At 31.7% G+C, this 15752-nt stretch overlaps 1 protein-coding gene across 1 annotated transcript; it reads left to right on the top strand.

Moving 5' to 3' along the window:
* The first annotated feature begins 7263 nt into the window (after positions 1 to 7263).
* Positions 7264 to 7857, top strand: LOC145769956 (uncharacterized). Its single transcript, XM_082581519.1, has 2 exons — positions 7264 to 7590; positions 7679 to 7857. Exons 1-2 carry the CDS (start codon positions 7326 to 7328, stop codon positions 7822 to 7824), a joined length of 411 nt encoding a protein of 136 aa, XP_082437645.1. The 5' UTR covers positions 7264 to 7325; the 3' UTR covers positions 7825 to 7857.
* Positions 7858 to 15752: the final 7895 nt, after the last annotated feature.

Genomic DNA, 15752 nt, shown 5'->3' with positions numbered 1-15752 from the left:
AAATTATTTTTCACTGTATGAAATGTCTTAGAAAAGTTTTTTTTTGAAAAGACAATTTTTTTTCAATAATTTTCACTTTTAGTACGTAAAAAAACTTTCTTAGACAATTTTTAATGACGTTAGTTTCAAACAAAAAGAATTAGACAGTTTCGCAAAAAAAAATTATTTTTCACTGTATGAAATGTCTTAGAAAAATTTTTGAAAATTTTTTTTGAAAAGACAATTTTTTTCAATAATTTTCACTTTTAGTACGTAAAAAAACTTTCCTTTCTTAGAAAATTTTTAATGACGTTAGTTTCAAACAAAAAGAATTAGACAGTTTCGCAAAAAAAAATTATTTTTCACTGTATGAAATGTCTTAGAAAAATTTTTGAAAATTTTTTTTGAAAAGAAAATTTTTTTCAATAATTTTCACTTTTAGTACGTAAAAAAACTTTCTTAGACAATTTTTAATGACGTTAGTTTCAAACAAAAAGAATTAGACAGTTTCGCAAAAAAAAATTATTTTTCACTGTATGAAATATCTTGGAAAAATTTTTTTTGAAAAGAAAATTTTTTTCAATAATTTTCACTTTTAGTACGTAAAAAAACTTTCTTAGACAATTTTTAATGACGTTAGTTTCAAACAAAAAGAATTAGACAGTTTCGCAAAAAAAAATTATTTTTCACTGTATGAAATGTCTTAGAAAAATTTTTGAAAATTTTTTTTGAAAACAAAATGTTTTTCAATAATTTTCACTTTTAGTACGTAAAAAAACTTTCTTAGACAATTTTTAATGACGTTAGTTTCAAACAAAAAGAATTAGACAGTTTCGCAAAAAAAAATTATTTTTCACTGTATGAAATATCTTGGAAAAATTATTTTTGAAAAGAAAATTTTTTTCAATAATTTTCACTTTTAGTACGTAAAAAAACTTTCTTAGACAATTTTTAATGACGTTAGTTTCAAACAAAAAGAATTAGACAGTTTCGCAAAAAAAAATTATTTTTCACTGTATGAAATGTCTTAGAAAAATTTTTTTGAAAAGACAATTTTTTTTCAATAATTTTCACTTTTAGTACGTAAAAAAACTTTCTTAGACAATTTTTAATGACGTTAGTTTCAAACAACAAGAATTAGACAGTTTCGCAAAAAAAAATTATTTTTCACTGTATGAAATGTCTTGGAAAAATTTTTTTTGAAAAGACAATTTTTTTCAATAAAATTCACTTTTAGTAGGTAAAAAAACTTTCTTAGACAATTTTTAATGACGTTAGTTTCAAACAAAAAGAATTAGACAACTTCGCAAAAAAAATTATTTTTCACTGTATGAAATGTCTTAGAAAAATTTTTTTTGAAAAGACAATTTTTTTCAATAATTTTCACTTTTAGTACGTAAAAAAACTTTCTTAGACAATTTTTAATGACGTTAGTTTCAAACAAAAAGAATTAGACAGTTTCGAAAAAAAAATTATTTTTCACTGTATGAAATGTCTTAGAAAAATTTTTTTTGAAAAGACAATTTTTTTCAATAATTTTCACTTTTCGTACCTAAAAAAAATTTCTTAGACAAATTTTAATGACGTTAGTTTCAAACAAAAAGAATTGGACAGTTTCGCAAAGAAAAATTATTTTTCACTGTATGAAATGTCTTAGAAAATTTTTTTTGAAAAGAAAATTTTTTTCAATAATTTTTACTTTTAGTACGTAAAAACACTTTCTTAGACAAATTTTAATGACGTTAGTTTCAAACAAAAAGAATTAGACAGTTTCGCAAAAAAAATTATTTTTCAATGTATGAAATGTCTTAGAAAAATTTTTGAAAATTTTTTTTGAAAAGAATATTTTTTTCAATAATTTTCACTTTTAGTACGTAAAAAAACTTTCTTAGACAATTTTTAATGACGTTAGTTTCAAACAAAAAGAATTAGACAATTTCGCAAAAAAAATTATTTTTCAATGTATGAAATGTCTTAGAAAAATTTTTGAAAATTTTTTTTGAAAAGAATATTTTTTTCAATAATGTTCACTTTTAGTACGTAATAAAACTTTCTTTGACACTTTTAATGACGTTAGTTTCAAACAAAAAGAATTGGATAGTTTCGCAAAAAAAATTATTTTTCACTGTATGAAATGTCTCAGAAAATTTTTCTTGAAAAGACAATTTTTTTTCAATAATGTTCACTTTTAGTACGTAAAATAGTTTTGTCAGACAATATTTAATGACGTTAGTTTCAAACAAAAAAAATTGGATAGTTTCGCAAAAAAAAATTATTTTTCACTGTATGAAATGAAAAATTTTTTTTAAAAGACAATTTTTTTTCAATAGTATTCACTTTTAGTACGTAAAAATACTTTCTTAGACAATTTTTAATGAAGTTAGTTTCAAACAAAAAGAATTGGATAGTTTCGCAAAAAAAAATTATTTTTTACTGTATGAAATGTCTCAGAAAATTTTTTTTAAAAAGACAATTTTTTTTCAATAATGTTCACTTTTAGTACGTAAAAAAGTTTTGTCAGACAAATTTTAATGACGTTTCTTTCAATCAAACAGAATTGGTCAGTTTCGCAAAAAAATTATTTTTCACTGTATGAAACGTCTTAGAAAAATTTTTAAAAATTTGTTTTGAAATGACAATTTTTTTTCTATGATTTTCACTTTTAGTACGTAAAAAAACTTTCTTAGACAATTTTTAATGACGTTAGTTTCAAACAAAAAGAATTAGACAGTTTCGCAAAAAAAAATTATTTTTCACTGTATGAAATATCTTGGAAAAATTATTTTTGAAAAGAAAATTTTTTTCAATAATTTTCACTTTTAGTACGTAAAAAAACTTTCTTAGACAATTTTTAATGAAGTTAGTTTCAAACAAAAAGAATTAGACAGTTTCGCAAAAAAAAATTATTTTTCACTGTATGAAATGTCTTAGAAAAACTTTTTTGAAAAGACAATTTTTTTTCAATAATTTTCACTTTTAGTACGTAAAAAAACTTTCTTAGACAATTTTTAATGACGTTAGTTTCAAACAACAAGAATTAGACAGTTTCGCAAAAAAAAATTATTTTTCACTGTATGAAATGTCTTGGAAAAATTTTTTTTGAAAAGACAATTTTTTTCAATAAAATTCACTTTTAGTAGGTAAAAAAACTTTCTTAGACAATTTTTAATGACGTTAGTTTCAAACAAAAAGAATTAGACAACTTCGCAAAAAAAATTATTTTTCACTGTATGAAATGTCTTAGAAAAATTTTTTTTGAAAAGACAATTTTTTTCAATAATTTTCACTTTTAGTACGTAAAAAAACTTTCTTAGACAATTTTTAATGACGTTAGTTTCAAACAAAAAGAATTAGACAGTTTCGAAAAAAAAATTATTTTTCACTGTATGAAATGTCTTAGAAAAATTTTTTTTGAAAAGACAATTTTTTTCAATAATTTTCACTTTTCGTACCTAAAAAAAATTTCTTAGACAAATTTTAATGACGTTAGTTTCAAACAAAAAGAATTGGACAGTTTCGCAAAGAAAAATTATTTTTCACTGTATGAAATGTCTTAGAAAATTTTTTTTGAAAAGAAAATTTTTTTCAATAATTTTTACTTTTAGTACGTAAAAACACTTTCTTAGACAAATTTTAATGACGTTAGTTTCAAACAAAAAGAATTAGACAGTTTCGCAAAAAAAATTATTTTTCAATGTATGAAATGTCTTAGAAAAATTTTTGAAAATTTTTTTTGAAAAGAATATTTTTTTCAATAATTTTCACTTTTAGTACGTAAAAAAACTTTCTTAGACAATTTTTAATGACGTTAGTTTCAAACAAAAAGAATTAGACATTTTCGCAAAAAAAATTATTTTTCAATGTATGAAATGTCTTAGAAAAATTTTTGAAAATTTTTTTTGAAAAGAATATTTTTTTCAATAATGTTCACTTTTAGTACGTAATAAAACTTTCTTTGACACTTTTAATGACGTTAGTTTCAAACAAAAAGAATTGGATAGTTTCGCAAAAAAAATTATTTTTCACTGTATGAAATGTCTCAGAAAATTTTTCTTGAAAAGACAATTTTTTTTCAATAATGTTCACTTTTAGTACGTAAAATAGTTTTGTCAGACAATATTTAATGACGTTAGTTTCAAACAAAAAAAATTGGATAGTTTCGCAAAAAAAAATTATTTTTCACTGTATGAAATGAAAAATTTTTTTTAAAAGACAATTTTTTTTCAATAGTATTCACTTTTAGTACGTAAAAATACTTTCTTAGACAATTTTTAATGAAGTTAGTTTCAAACAAAAAGAATTGGATAGTTTCGCAAAAAAAAATTATTTTTTACTGTATGAAATGTCTCAGAAAATTTTTTTTAAAAAGACAATTTTTTTTCAATAATGTTCACTTTTAGTACGTAAAAAAGTTTTGTCAGACAAATTTTAATGACGTTTCTTTCAATCAAACAGAATTGGTCAGTTTCGCAAAAAAATTATTTTTCACTGTATGAAACGTCTTAGAAAAATTTTTAAAAATTTGTTTTGAAATGACAATTTTTTTTCTATGATTTTCACTTTTAGTACGTAAAAAAACTTTCTTAGACAATTTTTAATGACGTTAGTTTCAAACAAAAACAATTGGATAGTTTCGCAAAAAAATATCTTTTTCACTGTATGAAATATCTTAGAATAATTTTTTTGAAGAAACATTTTTTTTTCAATAAAGTTCACTTTTAGTACGTAAAAACAGAAACTTTTAGTTTAGTACGTAAAAATCAGACAATTTTTAATGACGTTAGTTTCAAAGAAAGAAAATTGGATAGCTTCGCAAAAAAAAATTATTTTTCACTGTAAGAAATGTCTTAGAATAATTTTTGAAAATTTTTTATTAAGAGAAAGTTTTTTTCTATAATTTTCATTTGTAGTAAGTAAAAAAACTTTCTTAGACAATTTTTAATGACGTTACTTTCAAACAAAAAGATTTGGATAGTTTCGCAAAAAAAAATTATTTTTCACTGTATGAAACGTCTTAGAATAATTTTTTTTGAAAAGGAAATTATTTTAATAATTTTCACTTTTAGTACGTAAGAATACTTTCTTAGACAATTTTTAATGACGTTAGTTTCAAACAAAAAGAATTGGATAGTTTCGCAAAAAAAAATTATTTTTTACTGTATGAAATGTCTCAGAAAATTTTTTTTAAAAAGACAATTTTTTTTCAATAATGTTCACTTTTAGTACGTAAAAAAGTTTGGTCAGACAATTTTTAATGACGTTAGTTTCAAACAAAAAGAATTGGATAGTTTTGCAAAAAAAATTTATTTTTCACTGTATGAGATGTCTTAGATTATTTTTTAAAAAGACAATTTTTTTCAATAATTTTCACTTTTAGTGCATAAAAAAACTTTCTTAGACAATTTTTAATAACGTTTGTTTCAAACAAAAAAAATTGGATAGCTTCGCAAAAATAAAATATTTTTCACTGTATGAAATGATTCAGAAAAATTTTTTTGAAAAGACAATTTTTTTTCAATAATTTTCACTTTTAGTACGTAAAAAAGTTTTGTCAGACAATTTTTAATGACGTTATTTTCAAACAAAAAGAATTGGATAGTTTCGCAAAAAAAAATTATTTTTCACTGTATGAAATGTCTTAGAATAATTTTTTTGAAAAGACATTTTTTTTCAATAATGTTCACTTTTAGTACGTAAAAAAACTTTCTTAGACAATTTTTAATGACGTTAGTTTCAAACAAAAAGAATTGGATAGTTTCGCAAAAAAAATTATTTTTCACTGTATGAAATGTCTTAGAATAATTTTTTTTGAAAAGGAAATTTATTTCAATAATTTTCACTTACTACGTAAAAAAACTTTCTTGGGCAATTTTTAATGACGTTAGTTTCAAACAAAAAGACTTGGATAGCTTCGCAAAAAAACAATTTTTTCACTGTATGAAATGTCTTAAAAAAAATTTTGAAAATTTTTTTTTAAGAAAATTTTTTTTTCAATAATGTTCACTTTTAGTACGTAAAAATACTTTCTTAGACAATTTTTAATGACGTTAGTTTCAAACAAATAAAATTGGATAGTTTCGCAATAATAAATTATTTTTCACTGTATGAAATGTCTTAGAAAATTTTTTTGAAAAGACAATTTTTTTCAATAATTTTCACTTTTAGTACGTAAAAATACTTTCTTAGACAATTTTTAATGACGTTAGTTTCAAACAAAAAGAATTGGATAGTTTCGCAAAAAAAAATTATTTTTTACTGTATGAAATGTCTCAAAAAATTTTTTTTGAAAAGACAATTTTTTTTCAATAATGTTCACTTTTAGTACGTAAAAAAGTTTTGTCAGACAATTTTTAATGACGTTAGTTTCAAACAAAAAGAATTGGATAGTTTCGCAAAAAAAAATTGTTTTTCACAGTATGAAATGTCTTCGAAAAGTTTTTTAAAAAGACAATTTTTTTTCAATAATGTTCACTTTTAGTACGTAAAAATACTTTCTTAGACAATTTTTAATGACGTTAGTTTCAAACAAAATAAATTGGATAGTTTCGCAAAAAAAAAATATTTTTCACAGTATGAAATGTCTTAGAAAAGTTTTATTTGAAAAGTAAATTTTTTTCTATATCTTTCACTTTTAGTACGTAAAAATACTTTTTTAGACAATTTTTAATGACGTTAGTTTCAAACAAAAAGAATTGGATAGTTTCGCAAAAAAAAATTACACTGCGTCACAAATAATTATGGCATGTCGGTAACTGAAATACCAATATCCATTCTAGACGTAGTTTTGGGAGCTGATTCCGAATCTGAAATCGGTTTTGCTCTATCACGTCAGGTTTTTGAGTTATTAACAATTTTTGTTTTCTCTAAATTGGCTTATAGTTGATTATATTGGCAATTGCTAGTGTGCCTCTAAATCGCTTTATTGCCTGCAAAGTTGCTTTTATTGATTAAAAAAACATGACTGTTCTACTACACAATAGAAATGAAAACCCGTCAGTTCCAGTGGCCAACAGTACCAAGACCAAAGAAACATATGAAGCAATAAAGAATTTGCTAACATGCATCAGTTATGAAATTTATAAATGGCATATACTGTATGTGGTGACCTAAAAGTTGTTGGACTCTTACTTGGTTTGCAGCTGGGTTACACTAAGTACATGTGTTTCCTTTGTTTGTGGAATAGCTAGGCAGATGAACAGCACTATAGTACAGAAAAATGGCCCACCCATGCAAATTTCAACCCAGGAAATTTCAATGTGCAACTTCAGCCATTAGTTGATGCGAACAACATTTTCCTTCCTCTACTCCACATAAAGCTTGGTTTGTTCAACAATTTTGTGAAAGCCATGGATAAACAAAGTGATGGATTTAAATATATTTGCGAGATATTTTCTTACAAATCTGACGCAAAGCTGAAGCAAGGAATCTTTGTTGGACCAGAAATAAGAAAATTGTTGAAAGATGAAATTTTTAAAAGCAAATTAACTCCACAAGAACTTGCGGCCTGGAACGGTTTCTTTTTGGTTGTTGAAAATGTTCTTGGTAAGCACAAAGCAACCAATTACAAAGAAATTGTCAACCAAATGCTAAAGTCATATGAAGCGATGGAGGGTTCGGATGTCGCTGAAAATGCATTTTTTGCATAGTCACCTAGATTTTTTTCCGCCCAACAATGCTGATGTCAGTGATGAACATGAAGAGAAGTTTCATCAAGACATTAAAATCATAGAAGAAAGATACCAGGGGAATGTCAGTCCTGCCATGATGGCTGACTTTTGTTGGTCTCTTCAAAGAGACACCAATGAAGACCATCGCAGGAAGAGAAGATGCCCACAGCATTTCTAAAATGTTCAATGAGAACCTTTTTTCTGCAAAAAATGACTGCCATCTTGGTCTTATAACGTAGCCTTTATGCTAAAAGACGACTTTTTAAGCTAACAAAAGTTTGTTAATTGTGATATTTGTTAAGTGTTTGCGCTTGCATTTAATTTGTTCGTATATGGTGCATATCAATTAACAACAAGCTTAAAAATAGCTGTCAATTGATGCAAATATTCGTAAAGTTAGGCTCCTTATTACGCATATTATTTTTCAAGTTGAATTGAATTTTTGATTCGCAGTGATTAAAAGAAATTTCCAGACTCTTTCGTGAATTTTAAAAACACTTTTTGACTACGGCAAAAAAGAGACGTTATAACAAAATTGACCCAATTTTCAAAAATTTAAAAATAATAAATTGTGAATAACTCAAAAACCTGACGTGATAGAGCAAAACTGAGTTCAGATTCGGAATCAGCGCCCAAAACTACGTCTGTAATGGATATTGGTATCTCAGTTACCGACATGCCATAATTATTTGTGACGCAGTGTTATTTTTCACTATATGAAATGTCTTAGAATTTTTTTTTAAAAAGACAATTTTTTTCAATAGATTTCACTTTTAGTACGTAAAAAAACTTTCTTAGACAATTTTAATGACGTTAGTTTCAAACAAAAAGATTTGGATAGTTTCGCAAAAAAAATTATTTTTCACTGTATGAAATGTCTTAGAGAAATTTTTTTAAAAAGACAATTTTTTTCAATAATGTTCACTTTTAGTACGTAATAAAACTTTCTTAGACAATTTTTAATAACGTTAGGTTTAAACAAAAAGAATTGGATAGTTTCGCAAAAAAAAATTATTTTTCACTGTATGAAATGTCTTAGAATAACTTTTTTTAAAAAGGAAATTTTTTTCAATAATTTTCACATTTAGTACGTAAAAAAACTTTCTTAGACAATTTTTAATGACGTTAGTTTCAGACAAAAAGAATTGAATAGTTTCGCAAAAAAAAATTATTTTTCACTGAATGAAATGTTTTAGAAAATTTTTTTTGAAAAGACAATTTTTTTCAATACTGTTTACTTTTAGTACGTAAAAAAACTTTCTTAGACAATTTTTAATTAGGTTAGGTTCAAACATAAAGAATTGGATAGTTTCGCAAAAAAAAATTATTTTTCACTGTATGAAATGTCTTAGAAAATTTTTTTGAAAAGAAAATATTTTTTCCATAATTTTCACTTTTAGTACGTAAAAATACTTTTCTAGACAATTTTTAATCACGTTAGGTTCAAACAAAAAGAATGTTCACTTTTAGTACGTAAAAAAACTTTCTTTGACAATTTTTAATGACGTTAGTTTCAAACAAAAAGAATTGGATAGTTTCGCAAAAAAAAAATATTTTTCACTGTATGAAATGTCTTAGAAAAATTTTTGAAAATTTTTTTTGAAAAGGAATTTTTTTTCAATAATGTTCACTTTTAGTACGTAAAAATACTTTCTTAGACAATTTTTAATGACGTTAGTTTCAAACAAAAAGAATTGGATAGTTTCACAAAAAAAATTATTTTTCACTGTATGAAATGTTTTAGAGAAATTTTTTTGAAAAGACAATTTTTTTTCAATAATGTTCACTTTTAGTACGTAATAATAAATTTCCTTTCCAGGGGTGTCAATTTCGTGGTGGGGCAGACGAAGGAAACGCGAGCAGAATGGTTTAAAAATGGAGTAAATGTCAAACGTATTTAAAAGTAAATAGAGATTTTAACGTTTATAGACGCCTTCAATTAAGCGTCTATAAAAATATTTTTCGGAATTTTATTTTTGAATCGTGTTCAGAATTAAATTTCCTTTCCAGGGGTGTCAATTTCGTGTTGGGGCAGACGAAGGAAACGCGAGCAGAATGGTTTAAAATGGGGTAAATGTCAAACGTATTTAAAAATAAATAGAGATTTTAACGTTTATACCCAGCTAGAAATTTCACGTGTATTACACGTAGATTCTACGTACCTTGGGTCGTGTATTATACGTTAATTTTCACGTATAATACACGCATATGTGTAGACACTATTTCACGTGCATTACACGTATATTTGGTGGTGGATTTTACGTGTTTTACGCCCGCATTACACCTAATTTCCTCGTATCTGACAACACTAATACACGTGTTTTCCACGTATATTTGGTGGTGGATTTTACGTGTTGTACACCCGCATTACACCTAATTTCCTCGTATCTGACACGTAGATTCTACGTACCTTGGGTCGTGTATTATACGTTAATTTTCACGTATAATACACGCATATGTGTAGACACTATTTCACGTGCATTACACGTATATTTGGTGGTGGATTTTACGTGTTTTACGCCCGCATTACACCTAATTTCCTCGTATCTGACAACACTAATACACGTGTTTTCCACGTATATTTGGTGGTGGATTTTACGTGTTTTACACCCGCATTACACCTAATTTCCTCGTATCTGACACGTAGATTCTACGTACCTTGGGTCGTGTATTATACGTTAATTTTCACGTATAATACACGCATATGTGTAGACACTATTTCACGTGTATTACACGTAGATCTGGTGGTGGATTTTACGTGTTTTACACCCGCATTACACCTAATTTCCTCGTATCTGACACGTAGATTCTAAGTTTCTTAGGTCGTGTATTATACGTTAATTTTCACGTATAATACACGTATAAGTGTCGACACTATTTCACGTGTATTACACGTATATTTGGTGGTGGATTTTACGTGTTTTTACACCCACATTCTACCTAATCTCCGCGTACCGTATCTGAAATCAACAATTTAACACATTTGTATTTATTTAACACATTTGTATAACACATATTGTTATAAGAGGCTACTGTCCAATTGTGACCCTTCTAGCACTCATCCGGAGAGTTAACGCTTGTTTTGAACTTTATTTGGAATTAGAGAAGAAAAAGAGCAATAGCAGTGGTGGGAATCGAACCCGCGTCAATGAAAGCCAACCAGCTGACAAAACCCCTAAGCCAACCAGCTGACAAAAAACCCAACACTTAATTTGCTTTCTATCATCTTCTTTTCGCCATTTTTACGTCACTTAAACCGGAGCTTATGATTGGTTGGCGGTTTCATTCTAGTCATTTTTAGTGGCAGAATTTCGACTTGTTAAAGTGGCTACCGTACCAAACCTTAGTAAGTAATTGTTTAATATCAGTAAGCGAGACCACTTAAATTTACACTAAGAACTATCGTTAAAGGATCACATTAATTTGCGACTAAAAAATGTCATGAAGTTTCCTTTTTACATAACATAATAAAAACGTGTAAAGACACCTACAAAAACACATAATCTAACTTATATCCTAAAAAATGCGAAGGAGCGTGGTTGACACCAATCCACTTGAGTGGAGAATTCTTTCTGTTTATACCGTCCTTGGGAGGTAGTTTTACCTAACACAGATTAAAAATTGCCCAAATGAACGAAAGAACTTCAACACGTTTAATATACGTGGAAAACACGTGTTACTTTTCAACAGATGGAAACGTGCAATACACGTGGAAACAACATATAATCAAAATACAAAAAATTCCGATAAAACATCCTTCTGCTCGGGTAAACATTTTTTCTCTTTTGTATGCCCTCTTCTGGGTGTGATTTTACCTTATATACCTTAAAAATTAGTCAAATAATCATAGGATTTTGAACACGTGTAATATACGTGGAAAACACGTGTTATTTTTGCAAGAGTTATATTCAAAAAATAATCCCTGATAAAACTTCTAGAATCATATTTACACACTAGTCATACTAAATGATAGCTAAAATATGTCTCTAAAAAAATGTTTTTTAAACAAGTGAATTTGTGTTAGTGTACACAAACTCCTTAATAACACCTGAATTCTACCTAAGATACCATACTACCTAAAATCAACCAAAAATCAACGTGTAATATACGTAGCTTTCTAGCTGGGTAGACGCCTTCAATTAAGCATCTATAAAAATATTTTCCCGAAATATTTTTCGGAATTTTATTTTTGAATCGTGTTCAGAATTAAATTTCTTTTCCAGGGGTGTCAATTTCGTGGTGGGGCAGACGAAGGAAACGCGAGCAGAATGGTTAAAAATGGGGTAAATGTCTTACATACAGTATTTAAAAATAAATAGAGATTTTAACGTTTATAGACGCCTTCAATTAAGCGTCTATAAAAATATTTTTCGAAATTTTATTTTTGAATCGTGTTCAGAATTAAATTTCTTTTCCAGGGGTGTCAATTTCGTGGTGGGGCAGACGAAGGAAAAGCGAGCAGAATGGTTTAAAAGTCTTACGTATTTAAAAGTAAATAGAGATTTTAACGTTTATAGACGCCTTCAGTTAAGCGTCTGTAAAAATATTTTCCCGAAATATTTTTCGGAATTTTATTTTTGAATCGTGTTCAGAATTAAATTTCCTTTCCAGGGGTGTTAATTTCGTGGTGGGGCAGACGAAGGAAACGCGAGCAGAATGACCTTATTGAGTGCATCTCCGACATATACGTCGCTAACACCTGCACCGTCCGCTGTGGCAATGGTGAAACCGACCGTATCCCTGTGGGGCGGGGAGTCCGTCAGGGCTGCCCGTTGTCTGGGCTGCTATTCAATTTGGTCATCGAGGTGCTCCTCAGGGGCGTCCGTGACAAAACGGATTGCGGCTACAACCTTCCTGCTAAAGAAGACATCAAAGTACGTTGTATGGCATATGCGGACGACATCTGTCTCGTTTCTTCCGATCGCGAGCAGATGATCTCCCTCTTATCTACTACTGATCCCTTCTCTTCCTGGTCCGGGCTACGGTTCAACCCACGCAAGTGTGGCACCTTATCCTATAGGAAGGCGTCGGCGTCTCGTCTGCGGGTCGACCCGGAACCTTACTCCCTAGTCGGGGAGGAAATCCGAGTCATCCCCAAAGGCGAAACGTACAAATATCTTGGCACTCGAACCGGTTACGCCTCGGATGCGTCCCTTACCCAACCTTTCATCTCCACCCTGGAGAAACACATTTCCTCTTTAATGAAATCTTTCCTTACTCCAAGCCAGAAGCTTCTGGCACCTAATTCTATCATTCTTCCGTCCGCGTCATATCATCTGCGAGTGCGGCGCTTCAGACAGTATGAGCTTCTGAAGCTCGATCGACTGGTATTGCAGTGTTTGAAGGTGGCGTGGCGTCTTCCCAGGTGGGCGTGCAGCGCTTTCTTTTACTGTAAGCCTGCATTGGGGGGCTTTGGTGTGTTGAATCTGTGTCGCGAAAGCGACACGCTTTCGATAGCCCAGGCCTTCAAGATGCTGACGTCTCCTGACGACCGTGTCTCTGCCATCGCTTTCTGGCAGCTTAGGCGTTGTGCCAGTCTGAGGTTCGGCACTCCAGATCCTACCCCGTGCCAGCTAGCCAGTCACTTGAATAAGGACCCCCCCCTGAAGGTGCCCGTTCTCGACCGTGCCCAACAGGCGAAAGCTTGTGGGGCCGCGTCCCGGCGGCTACCCGTCGTCTAAATGTACGTTGGTCCGCACGCCCGGATGGCGGTCTCGAGTTGACCGCGGGGAGCTCCAAAATCACCCCTCCCCTAAGAAAAAAAGTGGTTCCGACCCTCCACCAACACAATGACTTGTGGTGAAGGAGACAGTGGGAATCCAAACCTGACCAAGGCAAGACGGTCAGTGCCCACTGTCTGTCCGGATTTTCGAATTCTTGGACTCGGCGACCGGAGCTCCTGGATCACGCGAACCGTGCATTTGCTTATAAAGCCCGCCTAAACCTACTTCCCTTGAAATCAAAACCAAGCCATGGCCACCCATATAAACCTGCCATATGTCGCGCGTGTGGGAAAGCGGAAGAGACTCTCCCTCATATATTGAACCACTGCCCTACCGTGAAGCCTGTTGTCACGGAACGACACAATTCAGTATTGTGGGAGATCGTGAAGCATGTACCTGCCGAATGGCAACCCTTGCTTACCATAGATAGTACGGTTCCACAACATGTGGAAGCGGGCGGTGCTGATCTGCGCCCTGACATTGTCCTGCAACGCCCTGACGGTGTCACGGTTGTATGTGACGTCACTTGCCCGTTCGACTACGGCGCGGATTCCCTTCGAAAAGCCGCCGACAGGAAACACGACAAGTACGGCGAGTTATGTGTAAACATATTGGAAGACAGGAAGCGCCCTTGCAGGGACGTCCTGTCACTTCCGTTCGTCGTAGGCTCCCTCGGGAGCTATGCTCCGTTGAGCTCTCGGGCTTTGGCGGCCTTGGGTGTTCCTGCTCGTGGGGTAGCAGAGGTGGCTAGAAAAGTGGCCTCCCTCTCAATCGAAGGTTCCCTCCGTGTCTGGAAAGCTTGGAACGCCGGGCTCACTCGTGGAGGGGCTACGTCATAGAAAAGACGATTCCAGCGATCAGAAGCTCAATTTCCCCAACAGCAGAAGCTCTGCAGTAAGCATCCGAGCGCGCAAGACAGCAAACCTCAAAACCCGCCAGTAATTGTGTGACGCCGTAGTATGTTAAATCCATTGTTTCATTATCAATTTACCTGTAAACAATTGTCGTTTCATCAGCATGCTGCAGCTCAATGAAGAATACAATCATCATCAATAAAATAAAATAGCAATATATGAATTAAGTATATATTGCATATCGTGAATGGACTCATATCATCTATCAATGACGTAATATCATTAACAACACTGGATCTGTATTTTCATATTTCGATATTTTAGATTATCACACACTACCTTCTTCCGATATGCTGCTCTTTCCCGCTCGGATCAACCTCGCGTTGCTTTTAACTCATCGATAAACATGATTTCCCGATCAACTCGATGCAACCTCCAAAGTTTCATCCCACTATTCTATATTTTTCCTGGTAACGTAGCCTAGTTATATCTACGCTTCGATCGCTAGTCCCCCCGACCCATCTGGGCGAACCTGCCTCAACGTCTGGCCAGTGCACATCCGTGCTCGTTGGTTCAACGTCAACATTTTTTTGGTAGGTAAAGCATACAATATATTCCCACTTACCATCTTTTTTTGTTTTTACACCAATTAATTGAGCCTTTGCTCCAGATTTTATATAATTTTCGTCTCCCACGAGTATTCAAATCGTCCTTGTAGCTAAGCTTTTCTTCCTCGTGGGAGACCCCAAAGTTTATCCGCTCTGCCTACGGGCAGACCGGGTATAGGAGTCAAACGTACCTGTGTTACGGTCACGTGATGGAGACGTGGGCGCTGCCTGGCCTTATAAAACTTCTGTCGCCCGGCCCGTCGTGAGCTGACTTTTTTGCGTTTGCAGAAAGCAAAGCCCGTCTCCCTGGCCCGTTCCGCCATTCTAGCTTTTGCGGACGAGTCGCACAAAATTTTCGATCCACACTTTCCTTCCACAGGTACCTAGACTCCCCAGCCTGGCCCCCGCGACCTAAGCTGGTGGATTTCCCTTCCGGGTGCATCGCCACCCCATAATCACGCCGCTCCCCGCCTCCACGGGGCGTGGCAGGCCGGTTCTTTAAAGTCTCTGACCTGGCTATGTTTATTGTGTTCTTCTCGCCGTGTCAATTATTTTGTACTCGTGCGTCGTTGATCAAAATAAAACAGTTCATCATCTTACGTATTTAAAAATAAATAGAGATTTTGACCTTTTTTAGTATTTATACACTGGAATGGCTATGAAGGTAAATACCTCCATGTGACATTTTCCTATTTGTGGTACGTAAGCACCAAAAATAGTACTACTGCCAACCTTGCCAAAGTGTTCCAACTGCAAGCAGGCCCTGACATTGTCCTGCAACGCCCTGACGGTGTCATGGTTGTATGTGACGTTACTTGCCCGTTCGACTACGGCGCGGATTCCTTTCGAAAAGCCGCCGACAGGAAACACGACAAGTACGGCGAGTTATGTGTAAACATATTGGAAGACAGGAAGCGCCCT

The sequence above is a fragment of the Aplidium turbinatum genome, chromosome 5, assembly GCF_918807975.1.
Source record: "Aplidium turbinatum chromosome 5, kaAplTurb1.1, whole genome shotgun sequence".
Classification (NCBI taxonomy): domain Eukaryota; kingdom Metazoa; phylum Chordata; class Ascidiacea; order Aplousobranchia; family Polyclinidae; genus Aplidium; species Aplidium turbinatum.
The sequence above is the reverse complement of the archived record's forward strand: the minus strand, read 5'-3'. Positions and strand labels throughout refer to the sequence as shown.